We start from the raw sequence: 20243 nt of genomic DNA on the forward strand, positions 1-20243 counted from the left end.
TATCCTAGTATCACCATGCTGAAAGCCTGTTAACTTCAGCATGCTAGTGGCTTTTCCTGCCCCATGGTCACCAGTGATGGGGCTCTCATGGCCGGGCAGCTCGCAGTAAGCCCGCTCCAGCCAGCTCTGAGAGCACTCCCCACTCCTACTGGCTCAGGTTGGCTTCCCCAGAAGCAGATTCTGGTGAGTAGGCAAGGGCAGCTGGACTGGGCAGAGGGGTGTTGAACCGAGATGCAGTCGCAACTGAGGCCTCAGATGGTCCCACTGGCACCGTGGATCTGGGCGGCCCTTTCATGTCCCAAATTGAGGAAAGGGGCTGGGCCTTTGTACCCCCATATTGGCCAGGCTCCAGATGTGGGCTGCCCCTGAGTAGGGGGCATAGCCACAGGCAAGGCAGCTCCTTTCCACTGAAGGCAATTCCCAGACTCAGCTGAGAGCTGGCAGCAGCCAACATTCCTGGCATTTGGTGGAAGGAGCCCCTCGGTCCTGAAGAGGCAGCTGGGCTCACACCTTGTCTGTAGTGGCAGGATTGGGCTCAGACAAGCCTGTTCTCTTGTTCTAGTCTTTCTATAACACTATGGCAGGGCTAAAAAGTTGGATGGATGGAGAGAGGAGCCAACAGAGGAGGTTGGATAGGTTCAACAGAAAGAATGAGAGGCAGCAGCAGAGTTTAAGCGTCTTTTACTGCACAAGCAAGTATCAAAAAGAAGAAATGGCATGGGGGGAGATATAACTAATAAAGCAGATTTGGATTTTTTTTTTACTACTTGGGTGCAAGGATTCTCTTGGGCCTCCAACTCCAAGGGTAACATGACATAGTAGGAAGGACGGCAACATTTGCAGCTCTGGACTTTGAAGATGACTGTATGTGGTTGGGCTTCGCCCTGCGTTAAAGAAGTGGGTACTTACAGTATACAACCTATCTAGAGCCTTAAAACTCAAGATGAGAGATGGTGGTGGTGTCAGTAGTGATAAATACAAAGGTAGGGCAGCAAGCACTCACCTCAGCTGCGTCAAGTGGAGCTAGATCCTTCACAACTTATTAAGAATATGTAACTCCAGCTTTTTTTTCCTGTAACCTTGGAAAATTCTGCTCTCCAGATACAAAGACAAATGGAGACTTCTGCTTGGACTCCTGGCACCGACCACCTAACAGCCCCGGAGTGCACGGTGTGCCTGTCCGGCCAGGACCCGCCGTGTCACTTGCAGCAGAGGACTCTTCCCACCCAGCCCCACTAGACAGGAGAGGGAATCTTGAACCCCCTCACCCCACCCTCGGGCAGCTGTTGTATTCGTTGCCGTATCTGTTTTTTGCAGCAGATATCTTTTTCTCAGATACCTTCCTTTTTCTTGCACAGGTTACCTTTCTCAAAGTTTGCATTCCAGGACATTGATATCGAGGTGGAGCCGTGTGTTCTGTCTTTGCCATGCTGGATTCCACTTTGAGTGAGGGTCTGAAGCTATTTTTTCCAACTTCCATGAAATGGTCTGCAGGTACTGACTAGGGTCTGCAGCCCAGCTTACTGCAACCATTCAGAAGGCAAATTATCTTTGACACATAAGCAAAGCCTATCTGAAAAGTGGCCAGTGCATCACCAGCTTGAAGAACAAGAAGGAAAGGTCCAGTAAGGCAAATTGATCCCATGTGCAGAAGAGCTGACCTGTTTCCAAGACATCACCTACCATTCTTTGTGCTGGTCCCGGAGTACCTGGAACTTTTAGTTGACTAGCCTTGGACCAAGTTCACAGGCGACCACCATTTTGCATCTTTCAACACCTTTACCACTTCCACGTTGCCACTTCCATGCCCTCATCAGCTGACTGGCCTTAAGGTTGACTAATTGATAAAGCTGCTAATGATGGCAGGAGCAGTCCAACCCCAGCGATGAACGTGGGACCCCATCTTACCTTCAGCATCTCCTTGGGCTGGGCTGGCAGAGGCCCCAGAGTAGCGCAGGCCTGCACTGCGGATGCTGCAGTGCTGGGGTCACCTGGCAGAGAGGCAAGAGCCCACTCTCCTACTATATGCAACATATGTCCTTTGTGCTTTTAATTGAACATGTGTTGGGCATCTGTTGATTTTACCTTCTCAGCGTTCCTCTCCTCCTGTTAACAGCACCCTCTTCCTCTGGGGAATTTCCTCTCCCGTTCCATGTGGCTGTGAACTGCTCTTCCCCAGAGCTCTGGCCGGCTCCCTTCCAGTACTCGGCTTCAGTTAGGTGTCTCCTTAGAGGGGCCTACTCTGCCCACCACATCTAAAGTCTCTCAGGCCTCCCCTCCCCCACGGCAGCCTCTACGTTATGCACTGCTTTAGTTTCTTCCTGACACCATTTTGAAATCATCTGTCACCTGTTTATGACAGCCCCTTCACATGAGACTGAAGGTCCACGGAGCAGGGCCCTGCTCTCCTATACTGCTGCTACTTTCCCTGCTCCTAATACAATGCCTGGACATAGTGGGTGCTCTATAAACATGAGCTGAGGGAGCTGTGCCTCAAGAAGCCTGCCTCCGTCACCACACAAGTCTGGCTTGTAACTCTCGACAGACTCGGGAAGATGGCCAGGCAGCAGAGACTGGAACTGCCTGACCCTTGGCGCTCCTGAGGCCTGGCTTGTTAAACACCTCCTCTGATTCTGGGAATTAGCTGGTAACCTAAAATACAGACTGGGGGCAGGGAACGTTCAGGGTTTTATTAGCCAGTTTTTCTGTTGGCTCCCAACAGAAGCCCAACAAAACCAGCATTCCAAGTTGCAATGTTCAAAACCTTCCTAAATATTTAAAGTAACTATATTGTATCTCATCAAGAGGAAGTACTGCAGTTTACCTAACCAATCCCCTCTGACAGCTCTTCAGATTCTCCTAGTTTTCTGCAGTTATAAATAGTGCTACTAGGAACACCACTGTGCTATATAACCTTTTTCTGCACTCAGAATTATTTTCAAGGATGGCTTCTCAGAGTTGGAATTTCTGGGGTGGACAGACGGCACGAATATTTAAGGCGCTTGCTGCCTTTTTCAAAATTTCTTCCCACAAACAAGTTGAACAGCAGCCTGCCTCATCACGCTGCAGTCAGCACTGAGGAGGACTGAGGTAATCTGACAAGCAGGATCCTCTCCCTTTGCTTCTGTTTTGGACTTCCTTCACCACTGATGAGAGCGAGCCCCCCACCCCACCCCAAACAACACACACATTCTGTGCATTCTCAGCCAAGACTTCATGAGTCTTGTGTTCTTCCTTTTACTGTGCCTTATATACATGGCTATGTTAGGCTTCGTTAGAGCAATTAAACCTTTTAATTCCATCACATGACAGGCTTCCTCCCTGAAGGCTGCTCTTTCCTGCCCTTCTAAGAGCTCCAGCTTCTCTAGGTCTGACCCGCTTCCAGCCTATGGCTGAGGTGAGAGGTCACTGAGAAGACTTGCCTTCCAGGCTCCCAGTGTGGCTTCTGTCATCATTTGATGCCCCTTCACAGTGTGACACTGACAGGAGTGGGTGGGTGAACGTGCCAGAGCACACACTTTCTTACAATAAAAAAAACTAAACAAGACCTAGAGAACTGCATTGATGGTAAACCTAAGGGTTTAAGTAAAACATCTGAACTGCTAAGGATCTAAAGTATCCCTGAAGTCCAACTTCCCTCACGTTAGACATAAGGGCATGGATGAGGTCTAGAGAGGGGAGACACCGGTGGCCCTGGGCTATGTCAGTGCTAATTTCCTATCTATCACCAGAAAACAAACCAATGACCCCCACCACCAATGTGCATTAAGAAAGCAGCTAAATCACAAAAGGAAATCAACTACCAAACAAAGCAGCTGTGTACTGGTCCACCTCCTACCTTGTGGCACAGCCATGTGAAGTGAAATACATGGGCAGTTTCCATACTAGCAAAATACTTTTATTATTTTATAATGATAAAACAGGAAAGTAAAGATTTCTTTTTGGTGTATACCAGAGTTAAGGGAAGTAGAAGAATAAGGGAATTAATAGGACTTTTATGTACTTTGATGACAGTAAAAAGTTAACAATACCAACTGTTTGACATAAAACTTATAGCCCCCAAAACACATATATAAAGGATCATAGTTTTAAAATCTATAAAAGTAAAAAATATACAGTCAGAAGCTCTAACGCTTATTCCATCTTTAATATAAAATTGTAAACATTTATTTACACAAAGCAAGTGTGTATAACAAAAGTCCAAGCACCCTTTTGAGTCATGGCTCCTGGAAGATGGGGATTTGCACTGAAGTGGAGTTGTCTCCTTCCCTGACTACCCAAAAACCAGATTCATAAATAAAGCCACAGGCAGCTCCCTGGGGGGACTCCAAGCATCACATTTTATTGCTCTGACACTGCAGCAAGTGAGAAGCCTGCTGTCCGTCTAGGTGGCCCCAGGACTAAGGCAGGGGCAGCCCTCCCCACAAGGGGGAGGCAGAGGCGCGAGCGCCCGGGGATAGAGGTGAGCAGCAGCCAGAGGGAGACCAGGAGAGGAATAAGGACCCACCACCAGCCTTCGGCCTGCTATTTTTGGTAGAAAACCCGCTGAAGTCACCCTCTTCCCCTTCAGATCGGGGAACTCACTCAGAGGGTGGAGTCTTCACTGGCTTTATGATTCATTCCCTTCTTTGAGAGTTATAGTCAGTAACTGGGGAAGGCAGGGAGGGTGTTTAAAGGGGAAATGGCCCAAACACCACCCGTGGTGGCAAATGGCTATTAGAGAAGAAGATCTGAGGGTCCAAGTACCCCCATGAAAGGCACTGCTGGTGCAAAATAATTACCAATGTGTGTACAACCCTTTGTCCCCTCAAAGCCACTCAAGCTGGTTGTGTGAATATTTTCCTTGGCTCAATTCTTTACATATGATACTCCTTGAATTACCCATTTTGAGGCTCCAGGGAAATAAAAATGGGGTTACGGTTTTGCCAGAGACCACTCTGCATATACGCCACTCTTTTCAGTGTACTATTTTCTCTCTGACACCCCATTTAAAAGGGTCTCACCTTGTGCTTACCATGTTGCTTTCGTTACATCGAAGTGCTGTCTTCATTTCCCACAAACAGCCCACAGGTTGTTGTGGACTCTTAGCTTAGTCAAGACCTAAAAAGTCATAGACCTTAAAAGAGAAATCCACTTGAATCGTTAGAAAGGATGTATTAGTGTTACAAAGCAATTCTCTTTAAAAAGTGCAAGTCATCTGACAAGGGAGTGGCAGAAGTAGTAAAACAAAGTGGAATTCCTTCCTCTGGCCCAGCCTGCGTCCTCCCTGCCAAACAGGGCACACCTATTTTTCTCCTTCCCACAAACCTTTGCTTTCTGGGGAAGGGATACCCAGCTCCTTACTATGCTAGGCTTCCCTAGGGAATTCTAATGACTCTTCCTTTTCCTCTCCAATCTAGTAAATCAGTGGCTTAAGGAGTTTTTCCATTTGGGCTGGAGAGAGAAAGAAGGGGAGGCAGAAAGAAAGGTTACGGGAAATGAAAACAGGGTGCAGGAAAGACATCTGTGCATTAACTCAACAATGATCACCTTCCTAACATATTAAATATGAGTTTTCGGAGAAACTGCAAAAGGAGAAACAAAAGAGGACACAGGAATCCCCATTATTTCATTTCGGCATTTGGCCTGGGGGCTGCCTGGGGTCTTGCTACCAACACATGGGAGGAAGGGATTCCTCAGCCCACGTCCAGCCTGGAAGACCAGCATTCTGGGAGAAGGAGGAGCTGCTGGAAAGACCAGATCTGTGTCACTAACTCTGCTGTCTCATGGCATCCTGTTCCTTTTTGGCACATGCAGTCACAGCCTGCACTTACGGAAATGATTTTCCAGTGAGCCTCCCTTTGCCCTGAAAGCTGACAAAGAGCAGGAATAAAAAAGGCTCTTAATCAAAAGGAAACCCTAAGTTCCCAATGCCACTTATCAATTTAAACCACCACCTACCCTAATCTGTTTTAAAACCTTAAAAAAAATTTAAAATCTTTTCTATGCTACAAATTGCAAATAGTTCTGCTATAAAGTTTCAACAAAAATTTGTCCCCAAACTGGGGCAAGTGGAGAAATCTTGGATTAAGTCAACATGATAGCACAGATTTTTATAAGCCTGACATCGTGGGGTTTCACTGTTGGTTTTTTGGTCATTTGGATAGAAAACCACCTGCAGAACCCTGTCCTGCTGTCCCAACACCAGATAACGATGCCAGCAGATGGGGTGGGGCCAGCCCAACATACCACAACTGCTGGCTGGGAGCCCTGGGTCCCAAAGAGCCTGGGAGGACCAGGCCTCAGCCCCATGGCTCTAGCTCTACCTGCCCAGCTCCCTGGGCTGTGGGCTTTTGGTCCAAAGTAGTTGCTCTTTCTTGAATTTGAGAACAAAAATATAGGCTGTATGAACACTGAAAACACCACAAATCCTCCTGTTACTGAGGTCCTAGAAGGTCGTCCAAATCATTCATCCACTCCTCCGAAGTCCTGTTCTTCAGCAGGGAGTCGATCAGGTCGGCATCTCCGGCCATACTGGCCAGCCCGCTGCTACCCGGCTGCCCACTGTAGGCAAAGGGCAGTTCTTGGCCTGCGGTCCGCACAGGGTAGGCTTGGGCACAGTGTAGCCCTGCCCGGCCACTCACTGTTGGGGCGGGGCTCTGGCTGAAGGCCCCCAGCTCAGGCCCAGCTGGGCTCAGGCCCGGCAAGGCCTGCTGTGGGGCTCCCTGGGGAGGTGCTGGGGCAGGGGCACTGGTCCTCTGTTGTGTGCTCACAGGGGGCAGCATGGACCCCGCTGCAGCTGCTGAGCTCATGGGGGCCATGGGCCTGCTGGGCATCGCCTGGGAGAACTGCGGGCTGGACATCTTCAGGTGGGCCTGCTGCATGTGGAAACTGGAAGCTGCAGTGAAGGGGCTTACGGAGTTGTTCCCTGGGGTTTGGCCACTCAGGTTCGGCATTCCCTGATGTTGCCATGTGGAATTCTGGCCTCCCATGGTTGCCGATACCCTTGGGACCTGTGGCTTAGTTAAACCAGAGTTCAGGGTCCCCTTATTGTGCTGTTGGGAGAGACCCGAGTTCCCCAGAGAGTTCTGCCCATAGGCAGCTGAAACCGAGGTGTTCGGGCCCACACCGGTCTGCCGTGGAATGTGGGCATGTCCATTGGTGGCCTGTGGCGGGGGCTGGGCAACTCTCTGGGTCATACCAGAAGCCATGCCATAGAGGCTGCCCTGTGGCATGCTTTGCGAGCCAGTGAACTGAGCCACACCCCGGTCCTGCTGGCCTGAGCTTGAAGGGAGAGAGGAAACCGAAGTGTGTCCAGGGCCCATTGGCATCAGATTCCCTGCCTGAGGGAACACTCGAGGACAGCTGGAGTTAGATGGACCCAAGTTGTTCATGCCAGGCATGGCAGAAGAGGACCCTAGAAGACAGAGAAAATTCTGTCAACTAAGCTAGCATTTCTTCACCACCACTATGGAGATACCTCCAAGACCCAAGCTGCAGCTGCTATCCCACAGGCCTGAAAGGCAAAATCAGAACACCAGATACCTCATGATCAGTGGAACCTCAAAGAGAGCCCTGGGGGCAAAGGTTTCCCACAGGGTGGAATGGAGGCCGGTCTGCAGCAAAAAGGAGATTAAGACAGGCACAGGGGCTTCCCTGGTGGTGCAGTGGTTGGGAGTCCGCCTGCCAATGCAGGGGACACGGGTTCGAGTCCTGGTCTGGGAGGATCCCACGTGCCGCGGAGCAGCTGGGTCCGTGAGCCACAATTGCTGAGCCTGCGCGTCTGGAGCCTGTGCTCCGCAACAAGAGAGGCCGCGGTGGTGGGAGGCCCGTGCACCGCAATGAGGAGTGGCCCCAGCTCGCCGCAGCTAGAGGAGGCCCTCGCACAGAGACGAAGACCCAACACAGCAAAAATAAATAAATAAATAATTTATAAGACAGGCACAGAGGAAGGGGCAAACTCTATGGCTAGAATGTGGGGAGAGTGTCTAGAGATAAAAGGAAGAGATGGTCCCGGCCAGATTCAGAAGAGCTGCAGCCATCACAGGAGGGGACAGGGTTGCAAAGCCAAAGGGGAGCTGGACTGTGACTCTGGTTTAGACCTAGCTCGGCAGGGACTGTCAGGATCACTTAGATGAGCCCACACAGTGTGGCACTGCAGGGTGGTGAAGGCGGGAAGGAGTCTGGACTGAGATCAGAAGATATTTACTGAGCACCTGCTCTGTGGTGGGTTCTGTGCTGGGGAGACAGCACGGAATGGGACAGAGGGGTCCTGTCCTCAGGGAACTTGCTATTTGGGACTCTGTCTTAAGCAGTGGATGCATGGTGACAGCCCTGACTGAGATGTTTTTTTGTGGGTAGGGGAGCGATTGTTCAGGGGTTGGCCATAACTGAGTACACTTTGTTTCTCCTCTTCCTCTCTCCACCAGCACCTAACTAAAAACTGAGCTGAAGACAAAAGGGAAATGCTGAAACAGTCCACTTCTCTCCCACTGATAGCCCACAACAATATCAGATGGGATGAAGGCAGGAAAGCTGGCCAAGACCCAGGCTTCTGAGATGCCCACAGACTTCAACCCCTGGTCCCTGTTAGCACAAGCATAAAACCCCACTTAAGTCTCCTCTGGAATGCACAGCTGTGGTCAACTTCTCTGGGACACTTTACAGCGAGAATCACTGACCAAGAGAAGCACAGGTTTCGAAGATATTCCAAGAGCTAGGAAGGCAGGTATGGCCTAGATTTTACTGCATCTGTCAACTGAAATCTCTCTATATTTCTGGAGCAACAGCCTGAGCAATGGCGGTCAGGTTCCCTCACATATCTGAGACATGACAGCTGAGACCTCAGAATGCTTCCTGCCCCTTTCTCGTCAACTGTCTGCTGCTGATACTGCCATCCGTGACACCAATATGAGCAGACAGGAAGAAAGAAAAGAAGCAAAAGGCCATACAAGTGCATTAAGTCTCTCCTTATCTGGAAAATAGGAGAGGGTCATTTTTTGAACAGACACATAATGGTAGAAGCAAAGAACTTTCTTAAGAATTACAGAAGCCACTTCCTATTGATAAGATATCTTCCAACTACAGATGATTTTGCCTCAAAAGATTATACAGCCAGGGACCCAGCCAAAGCACTTAGCCAAAGTAGTCTGCCTCTATGACTTTCTTCTCCTGACCTGTAGGGTAACCAGAACGCTAGGCTCCTTATGCAGAATGGAGTTACAGGAGCATATACATCCATTTAGCATCTATAGCATAAAGCTGGGCAGACAGCAGGAACTCAGCATGAGTGGAACAGCCTACCTGCTCTGTCCAGTGCCTGCCTTCCCCTGCCCCACTCCACTGCCTCAGACACTCCTCACCTGTGAACTGTCCAACCTGTTGTGGGAAGGTGCTCTGTGTTGGGTCTTGGTACTGGGGTGGCGGGCGGGTCAGATGGCGCTGAAATTGTTGCTTCTCCTAGAAAATGCCAATAACAACAGAAAACAAGAAGACCCACATAAAACAAAAACAAAGCGATTAGAGAAAAGTAAACTGTCCAAATTTGTTACTCAGAGGGACTCCTATGGAGATAATGCTCGTAATCTCATTTGGGGAACTCTTAATAAATTGCAGTATGAGACAGAAGGATGGGGCAATGATTTAAAAAAAAAAAAAAAAAAGGTGATATATCAGTTAAAAGAAAAAAGAATGGCAGACCAGGGAAATGCAAATCAAAGCCACAATGAGACAGATACCGCTTCACACCTACTAGGATGGCTAGAATCAAAAAGACAGGTAAGCGTGTCAAGGATGTGGAGAAACTGGCCCCCTCACACACTGCTGTGGGAATGCAAAATGGTGCAGCTGCTTTGGAAAACAGTCTGGCAGTTTCTCAAAAGGTTAAACTAAAGAGTTACCATATGACCCAACAATTCCATCCCTGGGTGTATACTCAAGAGGACTGAAAACCTATGTCCACAAAAAGGGGAAATAACCCAAACGTCTATAAACTGATGAACAGATAAATAAAATGCAGCATATTTATATAATGGAATATTATTCAGCCACAGAAAGGAGTGAAGTACAGATACATGCTACAATATGGTTGAATCTTGAATGCATTTATATGAAATGTCCAGAATAGGTAAATCTACAGAGATAAAAAGTAGATTAGTGGTTCCCTAAGCTTGGGAAGATGGGGGAACAACTTTTAATGGGTACAAGGTTTCTTTTAGGTAATGTTCTAAAAGTGGCTGTGGTGATGGCTTGTATAACTCTGTGAATAAACTAAAAACTATTTGAATTATACACTTTAAATGGGTGGATTGTATGTCATGTGAATTACATCCCAATAAAGCTGTTATTTAAAAAATGGCAGAAATGAGGCAGTAATGTGGGTTTTAAAGTCATCCTCAATCAACTTTATCCTCTGGGTAGCTAGTTCTCTTATGTCTTAAGGATGTAATTTAAAATGCTGAGAACTCCTGTAACCTTGGTACCTGAACACTACATTTGGTGACCAAGTGGGTGAACTGCAGGACTGGGAGGGGGCTTGTCAGTCCTGATTCTTGAACCCCAGGACCTCAGGGATGTCTTCATTTCCCTGCTTTATGTTCTCCCTTATAGCAATCTCTACCTTTACAAAAAAGGTGGATCCCATAGCAAACTGGTGGACCAGTGAGCTCAGTGCTTTGGTAGCTGCTGACAAGGGACATGGAAAAATGTTCCTAACACATACAGTTTTAGCCACAGATTCGGCCTTCATTGATCCCCACTGAGTGACATAAAGCTGCTCTGACACAGGCTACCACTGTCTGAGAAACACCACACTCCTGTTTCCAGGAGTACTCTAATACCGGGCATACAATCACAAATCCACATACATACACACTGGAGCTTGTAGCCACTGCAGTGACTTGGGAGGCAGCCAAACATGGGAAGGGATGGTGGGGTTTTCTTCCACCTTTCTCTTTACCTGTTCTGCCAGAAGGTGCTGTTGCCTTTGCAAAAACTGCTGTTGTTGCAAATGCTTTTGTTGCTGCTCCCTCTGTTTCTGTTGGTCCAAAAGCAACTGATGCTGCTTCATTACAGCTGCCTGCTGCTGGTTACTGAGAAAGGAGGTGCTACTGTGAGTGCTGGCCACGGACACGGCGGGTGGCTGAGTCCCCACACTGGCAGCCTGGGTTGGTACAGGGACGCTGGGAGGGTTCTGGTCCTGTCAACACAGAAAGGGGGTCTTAAGTCAGGTGCGACACACTGAAGACTGTAAGCCCTGATCAGAGAAGATGAGCTGCATCCAGTGAAAGCCTGGCTCAAGGCTCTCTCTTGAAGCCTCTTCTTCCCTGCAGGTGACTCCAGTGAAACCACCCTCTAGGGTGGGGCTGCAGACCAATAGCACTAACACCTGAGTATCCAGGCATGGCAATGAACAGTCACTAACTGCATGTTAGGTTTGTTTCCTATGATTCACCAGTGGCAAAGGTGTGATTTTACATTTAAGCTCGTATATTTGTATACAGTTCCAGTGGCTACTGTAGCTTATAAATGCTCCCTTACTGGAATGCATGGGTGTGGACAGGTCCCCAGAGGAGGAACTTCTGAGGGGCTCTGGTCAATGGAGATGCTACATTCTGAGTGTGCAAACCTTGGGCCCCTGGTGGCAGGGCTGTCCCTGAACCTCCTGAAATTATATGGTTTGTCCACCTGTGTACAGCATTTTCCTGGGAAGAGACTGCTTGACTTTTGTCAGATACTCATGCTCAAAAAATACTGAGTACCAATGAGAACTTTAATGGATATTCTCTATTAATACCTGGACTTAAAGTGAGAGTCATGTCAAAGGTTACCACAATATTACCCCAACATCATTACTTACCTTTAAAAGAAAAGGAGAAATTTTAACTCATACAGGAAAAAGGCAAAAAGCAATTATCATTTAAACAAATTCAACTTTTTGAGCTTCTCCCCAGTCCTTATTTATTTGTATGTATGTATGTATGTATGTATCTATGTATATATTTGGCTGCACCGGGTCTTAGTTGCGGCATGTGGGATCTAGTTCCCTGACCAGGGATCGAACCTGGGCCCCCTGCATTGGGAGCGTGGAGTCTTAACCACTGGACTACCAGGGAAGTCCCTCATTTGTATATTTAATCTTTTTACAAGATTCTAATCTTTGAGCAGACAGATTCTGAAGTAATCTCCTCACCCCAATCACCAGAAGCTTATGGACTACAAGAGTGTCTTGTGAGGTGCAAAGTACTACTGAAATGGCAGACATCACTGTGCAGCTCTTTCTTTAGGATGCTCTCAGTGGCTGTGTAGCAGTTTAATGGCCGAAATAATTAGAATTATAAACGTTTACACATGCATTCTTCTGCTGACAGATGCTTAGACTGCCTCCAGTTTTTGGCTATTAGAAATAATCATGCAATGAATATCTTGTATGTAACTTTCTTCTTTTTTTTGGATTATTTCTTGCAGGGGTATATAATGTGTCAATGCTTACGAACATTTTTATGGCTTATGAAAGATCCGAAATGTCAAATTACTTTCCAAAAGCATTGTGCCCATTTACACACCCTCACTACTATCTGAACATGTCAATTTCCTCATAGTATTACTAGCATTGAGTTTTTTAATTTTTAATTTTTAAAATTTTAGAGTGTGCTACAAATAGACTGCAGGCTTACAGCAGTGAAAGAAAGGAGGCAATGCAATACACCCAACTGCATGTGACACAACTATTGTCACACAAGTGTTAAAAAGTATCAATGGATCTATATATATATGTCTTCTATAGATATAGAAGACAATCCAGGACACACTGTGGAGTAAGAAAAGCAAGTGCTAACTTTGAGGAAGTCCGGGAACACTCTGTGTTTGTTTACTATACAAGCCCTAGCCATAAGAAGGCTTCCAGTGGGAAGACATTTTAGAACATATTCGAATGTGAGTAGAAGTGCAAATAATGATCATCATAGAATGGTACTTGACCATTCTCCACCCTACAAAGCCATGTGATTCTGCCAGGCTTGAATGTCTTGACTAAATAACCTGTTAGGAAGCAGCACTCACCTAAATGTTATAAGCTTACTAAAACTTATGGTATTTTGAACACACATGTCTGAAAAGTGGTATAAAAAAAAAAAGCAGAGCCTCTAAGGACATTAAATGTGATCTTGCCACAAATGACTTAAGTTGTATGGCATGAAAGAGACACCAGACCAAGTGCAGGGGATTCCTCAAACGGGTATACAGTTAAAACCAAGTTACACTAGGGAATTTTACCCTATTTTTGTTTATTAAGAATCAATCCTCATTTGCTTGGTCAATTTTCACTCCCAAGGGAGTCAAAGGACGAAAGTACCAGCTCCCTCCCTCCCTTTGTTCCGCAACTACCTGGGATCTGGTAACCACACTAGGATGGATGTGGATGCAGAGTAACAGAGTAAAGCCCTGCGCTCACCTGGCTAGGTGGGACCAGTGATCGGAAGGGCAAATTTCCTGGCTTTGGTTTCATTAGAAATAAGGAGTTCTGCTCGTTGTTCAGATGAGACAGCTGCTGGGGAAGATAAGCCATCAGGGTCGGCTTGCTCTGGCCAGCCCCAGGGCCGCCTTGCCCACAGTCTGCTTTGTAGTGAGAAAGGGGTTTGGTGTTGCCGTAGTCCAGCACTGATCCTTGGTTAGCCACGGGATTCTGATTCAAGTTACTTGGTGGCTGGTGACTCAGCAGGTTCACATGGCTGGGCTGGAGGTAGGGGCCTCCGGGCCGAGGGGAGCTCTTGTTCACACTGGGCATCATGAGCAGTTTGGAGCTAGTGAAGTCTTGCTTGTAACCGGGAGGGCTGGCAGCTTTTTCCATGGAATAAGGGACATTTAAGGGACTGTGGGAGGGGCCTGTCTGCTGCCACGTGGATATCTGGCCTGGAGCTGGTGCTGGGGCAGCCTGCTGTGGGTTCTGGAGCATCTGCTCACGCTTCTGCTTGGCAGCGATCTGCTGGAGTTGGTGGGCAGAGGACAGCTCTGAGCTCCCGCCTGGGCCCTGGCTAGGCAACACCACACTGGAGAGGGCTCTTTGTGCATTCTGGGCCTGGGCTGATGCCGACATCAGGTTGGGACTGGGATTGTCCACCCCAGGCTGACCAGAGGTGTGGAACAGGGGCTGAGAGCCCCCTAGGCTGGGTGAACCTGTGCTCACAGGGCCAGATGAAGGCCCCATAAAGGTCTGTCCTGCAGACCCAGCCCTCACTTGAGGAGAGCCTAACTGTTCTTGTTCAAAGGCTGCTGGAGAGAATTCTGTTTTAATGTTAATGTCCTGTGCCAAGGGCGTCTGTGTGGCAGAACCAGAAGACTCTGGATCCTTCTTCTCTTCAAAGTCCTCATTAAATAGATCCTTCATGTCTTCATCAGGCACTGACCTGTTCAGCTCCTCGATGAGCTCCTTCCACTCCTGCTCATTAAGGTTGAGGTCAGGCATGAGGTTGCTTTGAGATATGGAGCCTCCGGCCCCTGCGATCATGCAAGGCAGGTCATCCACGGGCTCCTGCTTCAGTTCTTTATTCAGGCTCAGGGGAAATGACTCACTGGGGTTGCTGCCTCCATTCAAGTGGAGGCTCGAGTCTGCCAGACACTTCTTGTTGATGGAGTCCAGCCCCAGTGAGTGCTTCCCGCTGGCCTGTAGGGCCTCTGTGCCAGGCTTGTCAGGCTGACCAAGGGGGGAGGCTGGAGGCAGGCCATTGGAAGAGACGGCAACTCCCAGAGGGGCCTCCCGGCGGGTCTTCTTATGCCCAGGAAAGAAGTCTCCATAGCCATTCTGTTGATCACCATTCTGAGGGGATGTGGCACTATCGAGATTCCTCTTCACTGTATCATGGAGATGCTGAAAAACAAGAAAAAGAGTGACTTATATATACACCACGTATGAGGCCCGTCTGCTTCTAATGGTGACTTCAACCAGGGGCCTGTATCCCTGCAGTGCTCTCCTGCCGATTTAGCTTGCCCAGTTTACAACCCTCACTTCTGGGAACACCCCCCCGTTCCCCCTCCAGGGTTCTCTCTGCCTCTTCCTCTCCTGTGGCCTTGCCTGAGTGAAGACTAGCTCAGCTGTGGGAAAGTAATCCGCCTGCAGTCAGTGCGTCAGTCCCTGGACTCTTGCAGCTCTTTTTGTAGGACACAAGCCTGATGCAGCCCCCAGTCATCTAATCTGAGGGTGTGACCGAGAATGGAGCTAATGAGAAAGAGCCAAAGGATACGTATATATTCTTGAGGACATCATCTGCATCCCGGATCTAGGTTACACACGAGACCAGCCATCCCCCTGGACTTTTCACTTATGGGAACCAATAAATTCCTCCTTGTGTTTAAGCTGGTTTAACCTGGATTTCTGTTGCTTTTAGCTAAAGGCGACTAGGCTAGTACAGGCTCTTTTTCAGGCCTTGTTGGGGGCTGATCACAAGCTCCAGGCCTCCATCTTGGGGCACAGGCATTTTCATGCCCTTCCTCATCTTTCTAGGTGCCCTTGCCCAGCTCCACCCCTTCTCTCCAGGCTAGGCTGCTTCCTCATATGCCTTACAGGCCTCTGCCTTTTGGCTTTTGCCCCACTCTGCTCCCCACCAACTGTGAGCATCTTCTAATCCCCTGCACCCAGTCACCAGCGCTCCCAAACCCTACCACTTCTTAACAAGACCATTAATTTGAACACAGTCAGGTCTGTCTGGCAGTTACTTACTTCCCCATGTTCTCCTCAATTGGATTTGTTCAACTAACCTTATTAAGAGTCTACCGTGTGTCAGGGACAAGTGCTGTGGGGATATCAAGACAAATGAGGTGGTCCCTGCTCTTCATGGGCTTCCAGTCTTCTAGGACATGGGACATACATGGACACGGCTACAGAATAAGACAAACACCATATGCAAGCCATAGAGCAATAAGCACCCTGAGAGTTCAAGGGCAGGAGTTTCATGGAGAGAATATGACAGGGAAGAGAAGAGGTGGTATCTTTCCATTATTTCCCAGCCTCGTTTTCAGCTACCAGGACACAACTCTTCCACTAAAGAGGCACCTGCACTCAGCCTCTATACATGTCTGCTCCTTTCCTATGTTTACTTCTGTTACATTTTTGTCCTTTATCCCCCACTCTCAATTCCAACCTCCTCCCCAACCACTGGCCCTAAGCATTTATACTGTGCTATTTACAACATTCCAATTAACAGCTTTCATTATTATCTTCAAGCAGATTTCAGAGGAGTCAGAGAGTAGCACAGGACACTGTGCTGCTTTCTTCTGCTGCAGAGAAGGGCCACAGTGACCCACCACATCCACCCCAGGAGGCTGAGCACAGAAGTACCTGACCCCCTGGGTGGGGGGTGGAGGGAAGGAGGGGGCCAAGGGCACCAGCTCTCAGCAGCAAACTACCTGTAGACACAAATGTGCAATGAGCAAGAAAACAAGGAGGGCAATTTATCAGTCTCTGAGTTCCAATTTTTTTTTTTAATTTTATTTATTTATTTATTTATTTATGGCTGTGTTGGGTCTTCGTTTCTGTGCGAGGGCTTTCTCTAGTTGCGGCAAGTGGGGGCCACTCTTCATCGCGGTGCGCGGGCCTATCACTATCATGGCCTCTCTTGTTGTGGAGCACAGGCTCCAGACGCACAGGCTCAGCAATTGTGGCTCACGGGCCTAGTCGCTGCGCGGCATGTGGGATCTTCCCAGACCAGGGCTCGAACCCGTGTCCCCTGCATTGGCAGGCAGATTCTCAACCACTGCGCCACCAGGGAAGCCCTGAGTTCCAATTTTAATGTTCCATTCCCTCTCCTTCAAGATTTTCTTATTTCTTTTTTTTTTAAATTTATATATATATTTTTTATTTTTGGCTGTGTTGGGTCTTCGTTTCTGTGCGAGGGCTTTCTCCAGTTGCAGCGAGCGGGGGCCACTCTTCATCGCGGTGCGTGGGCCTCTCACCGTCGCGGCCTCTCCCGTTGCGGAGCACAGGCTCCAGTAGTTGTGGCTCACGGGCTTAGTCGCTCCGCAGCATGTGGGATCTTCCCAGACCAGGGCTTGAACCCGTGTCCCCTGCATTGGCAGGCAGATTCTTAACCACTGCGCCACCAGGGAAGCCCCTATTTCTTAACTGTTAAAGCTGACTGCACAGTGTTCTATAAATCCTGGCTAAGTATTTCTTTAAATGCATATCTGGGTACTTAAGTTAGCTCAGAAAAGGTTAGGAATGCTCAATAAATGGAACTGTAGGGCAGAGGTATAAGCAAAACATGATCCTAGGACTCAAGAACACAGCCCCTACGTATAGAGGGAACATATCTCAAGATAATAAATTTATGACAAACCCACAGCCAATATAATATTCTGTGGTGAAAAGCTGAAAGCCTTCCTGCTAAATTCTGGAACAAGACAAGGATGCTCACTCTCACCTCTTCTATTCAACATAGTACTGGAAGTCCTAGCCACAGAAATCAGACAAGAAAAGAAATAAAAGTATTCAAATTGCAAGAGAAAAGGTAAAATTGTCATTATATGCAGATGATATGATACCATACACAGAAAACCCTAAATACTCCACACAAAAACTACTAGAACTGATAAACGAATTCAGCAAGGTAGCAGGATACAAGATTAACATACAGAAATCAGTTGCATTTCTATACACCAACAATGAAATATCAGAAAAGGAATGTAAAAAAAAAAAAAGAATACCTTTTAAAATCGCACCCCCCAAAATAAAATACTTAGGAATAAACCTGACCAAGGAGGTGAAAGACTTAGACACTGAGAACTATCAAACATTAATAAAGGAAACTGAAGATGATTCAAAGAAATGGAAAGATATCCCATGCTCTTGGATTGGAATACTTATTAATACGTTAAAATGGCCATACTACCCAAAGCAATCGACAGATTTAATGCAATCCCTATCAAATTACCCATGACATTTTCCACAGAACTAGAATAATCTTTTTTTAAAACACGTTTTAAAAGATTTATTTATTTATTTATTTATTTAATTTATTTTTGGCTTGTGTTGGGTCTTGGTTGCGGCACGTGGGATCTTCATGGCAGCACATGGACTCTTCATTGCAGCAAGTGAGCTTCTATCTAGTTGTGGCATGTGGGTTTTCTCTTCTCTAGCTGTGGCACGTGGGTTCCAGGGCGTGTGGGCTCTGTAGTTTGCAGCATGCAGGCTCTCTAGTTGAGGCGTGTGAGCTCAGTAGTTGTGGCACATGGGCTTAGTTGCCCCGCAGCATGTGGCATCTCAGTTCCCTGACCAGGGATCAAACCCGTGTCCCCTGCATTGTAAGGCAGATGCTTTACCACTGGACCACCAGCGAAGTGCCTAGAACAAATAATCTTAAAATTCATATGGAACCATAAAAGACCCAGAATTGTGAAAGCAACCCTGAGGAAAAAGAACAAAGCTGGAGGCATAACCCTTCCAGACTTCAGACAATACTACAAAGCTAGCTATAGTAATCAAAACAGTGTGGTATTGGCACAAAAACAGACATATGGATCAATGGAACAGAGGGTCCAGAAATAAACCTACACACCTACAATCAATTAATCTTCAACAAAGGAGGTAAGAATATACAATGGGAAAAAGACAGCCTCTTCAGCAACTGGTGTTGGGAAAGTTGGACAGCTGCATGTAAATCAATGAAGTTAGAACACACCTCTCACCATACACAAAAATAAACTCAAAATGGCTTAAAGACTTAAATGTAAGACATGACACCATAAAAATCCTAGAAGAGATCATAGGCAAAACATTCTCTGACATGAACTGTACCAATGTTTTCTTAGGTCAGTCTCCCAAGGTAATAGAAATATAAACCAAACCAAACAAAAAAACCAAATAGGACCTAATGAAACTTACAAGCTCTTGCACAGCAAAGGAAACCATCGACAAAATGAAAAGACAACCTATGGAATGCGAGAAAATATTTGCAAACGATGACACTGACAAGGGCTTAATTTCCAAAATATACAGACAGCTCATACAACTCGACAACAAAAAATCAAACAACCCAATGAAAAAATGGGCAGAAGACCTAAATAGACATTTCTCCAAAGAAGACATACAGATGGCCAATAGGCATATGAAAAGATGCTCAACATGGCTAATTATCAGACAAATGCAAATCAAAACTACAATGAGGTATCTATCACCTTACACCGGTCAGAATGGCCATCATCAAAAAATCTACAAACAATGAATGCTGGAGGGCTTCCCTGGTGGTGCAATGGCTGGGAATCCACCTGCCAATGCAGGGGACACGGGTTCGAGCTCTGGTCCGGGAAGATCCCACATGCTGTGGAGCAACTAAGCCTGTGCACAACTACTGAGCCTGCACTCCAGAGCCCGCGAGCCACAAGTACTGAGCCCACACGCCACAACTACTTAAGTCCCTGTGCCTAGAGCCCATGCTCCGAAACAAAGAGAGGCCACCGCAATGAACAGCAGCCCCCACTCGCTGCAACTAGAGAAAGCCCGTGTGCAGCAACTTAGACCCAACGCAGCCAAAAATAAAATAAATAAATTTATATTAAAAAAAACCCTTTAAAAAATAAAATAAAATAAATGTTGGAGAGGGTGTGGAGAAAAGGGAACCCTCCCATACCATTGGTGGGGATGTCAGTTAGTGCAGCCACTGTGGAAAACAGTATGGAGGTTCCTCAAGAAACTAAAAACAGAATTACCATATGATCCAGCAATCCCACTCCTGGGTATATATCCAGACAAAACTATAATTCAGAAAGATACATGCACTGCTATGTTCACAGCAGCACTATTCACAACAGCCAAGACCTGAAAACAACCTAAATGTCCATCGACAGATGAATGGATAAAGAAGATGTGGTACATATATACAATGGACTACTACTCAGCCACAGAAAAGAAGGAAATAATGCCATTAGCAGCAACATGGATGCAACTAGAGATTATCATACTAAGTGATGTAAGCCAGAAAGAGAAAGACAAATACCATGATATATCACTTATATGTGGACTCTAAAATACGACACAAATGAACTTATCTATGAAATAAATAGAATCACGGACATAGAGAACAGACTGGTGGTTGCCAGCGGGGAGGGGTTGGAGTGGGAGGTCGGGGTTAGCAGATGTAAGTTTTTATATACAGAACGGATAAGCAAGGTCCTACTGTATAGCGCAGAGAACTATATTTACTATCTTATGATAAACCATAATGGAAAAGAACATAAAAAAAAGAATGTATATATACATATGTATAACTGAATCACTT

The 20243-nt window shown here is 47.0% G+C and overlaps 1 protein-coding gene and 1 non-coding gene across 2 annotated transcripts in view; both read right to left on the bottom strand.

Moving 5' to 3' along the window:
* Positions 1-3882: 3882 nt before the first annotated feature.
* MAML1 (mastermind like transcriptional coactivator 1) overlaps positions 3883-20243 on the bottom strand; it is a 47966-nt gene continuing 31605 nt past the window's right edge. Inside the window, exons 2-5 of the mRNA XM_036847079.1 lie at positions 13430-14842; positions 10937-11176; positions 9342-9438; positions 3883-7396 (exon numbers count right to left, since the gene is read on the bottom strand). Coding sequence (XP_036702974.1) covers positions 6417-7396; positions 9342-9438; positions 10937-11176; positions 13430-14842 — 2730 coding nt within the window. The 3' untranslated portion in view covers positions 3883-6416. The remainder of the gene's footprint in view (positions 7397-9341; positions 9439-10936; positions 11177-13429; positions 14843-20243) is intronic.
* On the bottom strand, positions 12020-12092 carry TRNAW-CCA. The gene has a single exon. It is a non-coding gene; the product is annotated as a tRNA-Trp (tRNA).

Source organism: Balaenoptera musculus, chromosome 3 (genome assembly GCF_009873245.2).
Source record: "Balaenoptera musculus isolate JJ_BM4_2016_0621 chromosome 3, mBalMus1.pri.v3, whole genome shotgun sequence".
In the NCBI taxonomy this organism is placed as follows: Eukaryota; Metazoa; Chordata; class Mammalia; order Artiodactyla; family Balaenopteridae; genus Balaenoptera; species Balaenoptera musculus.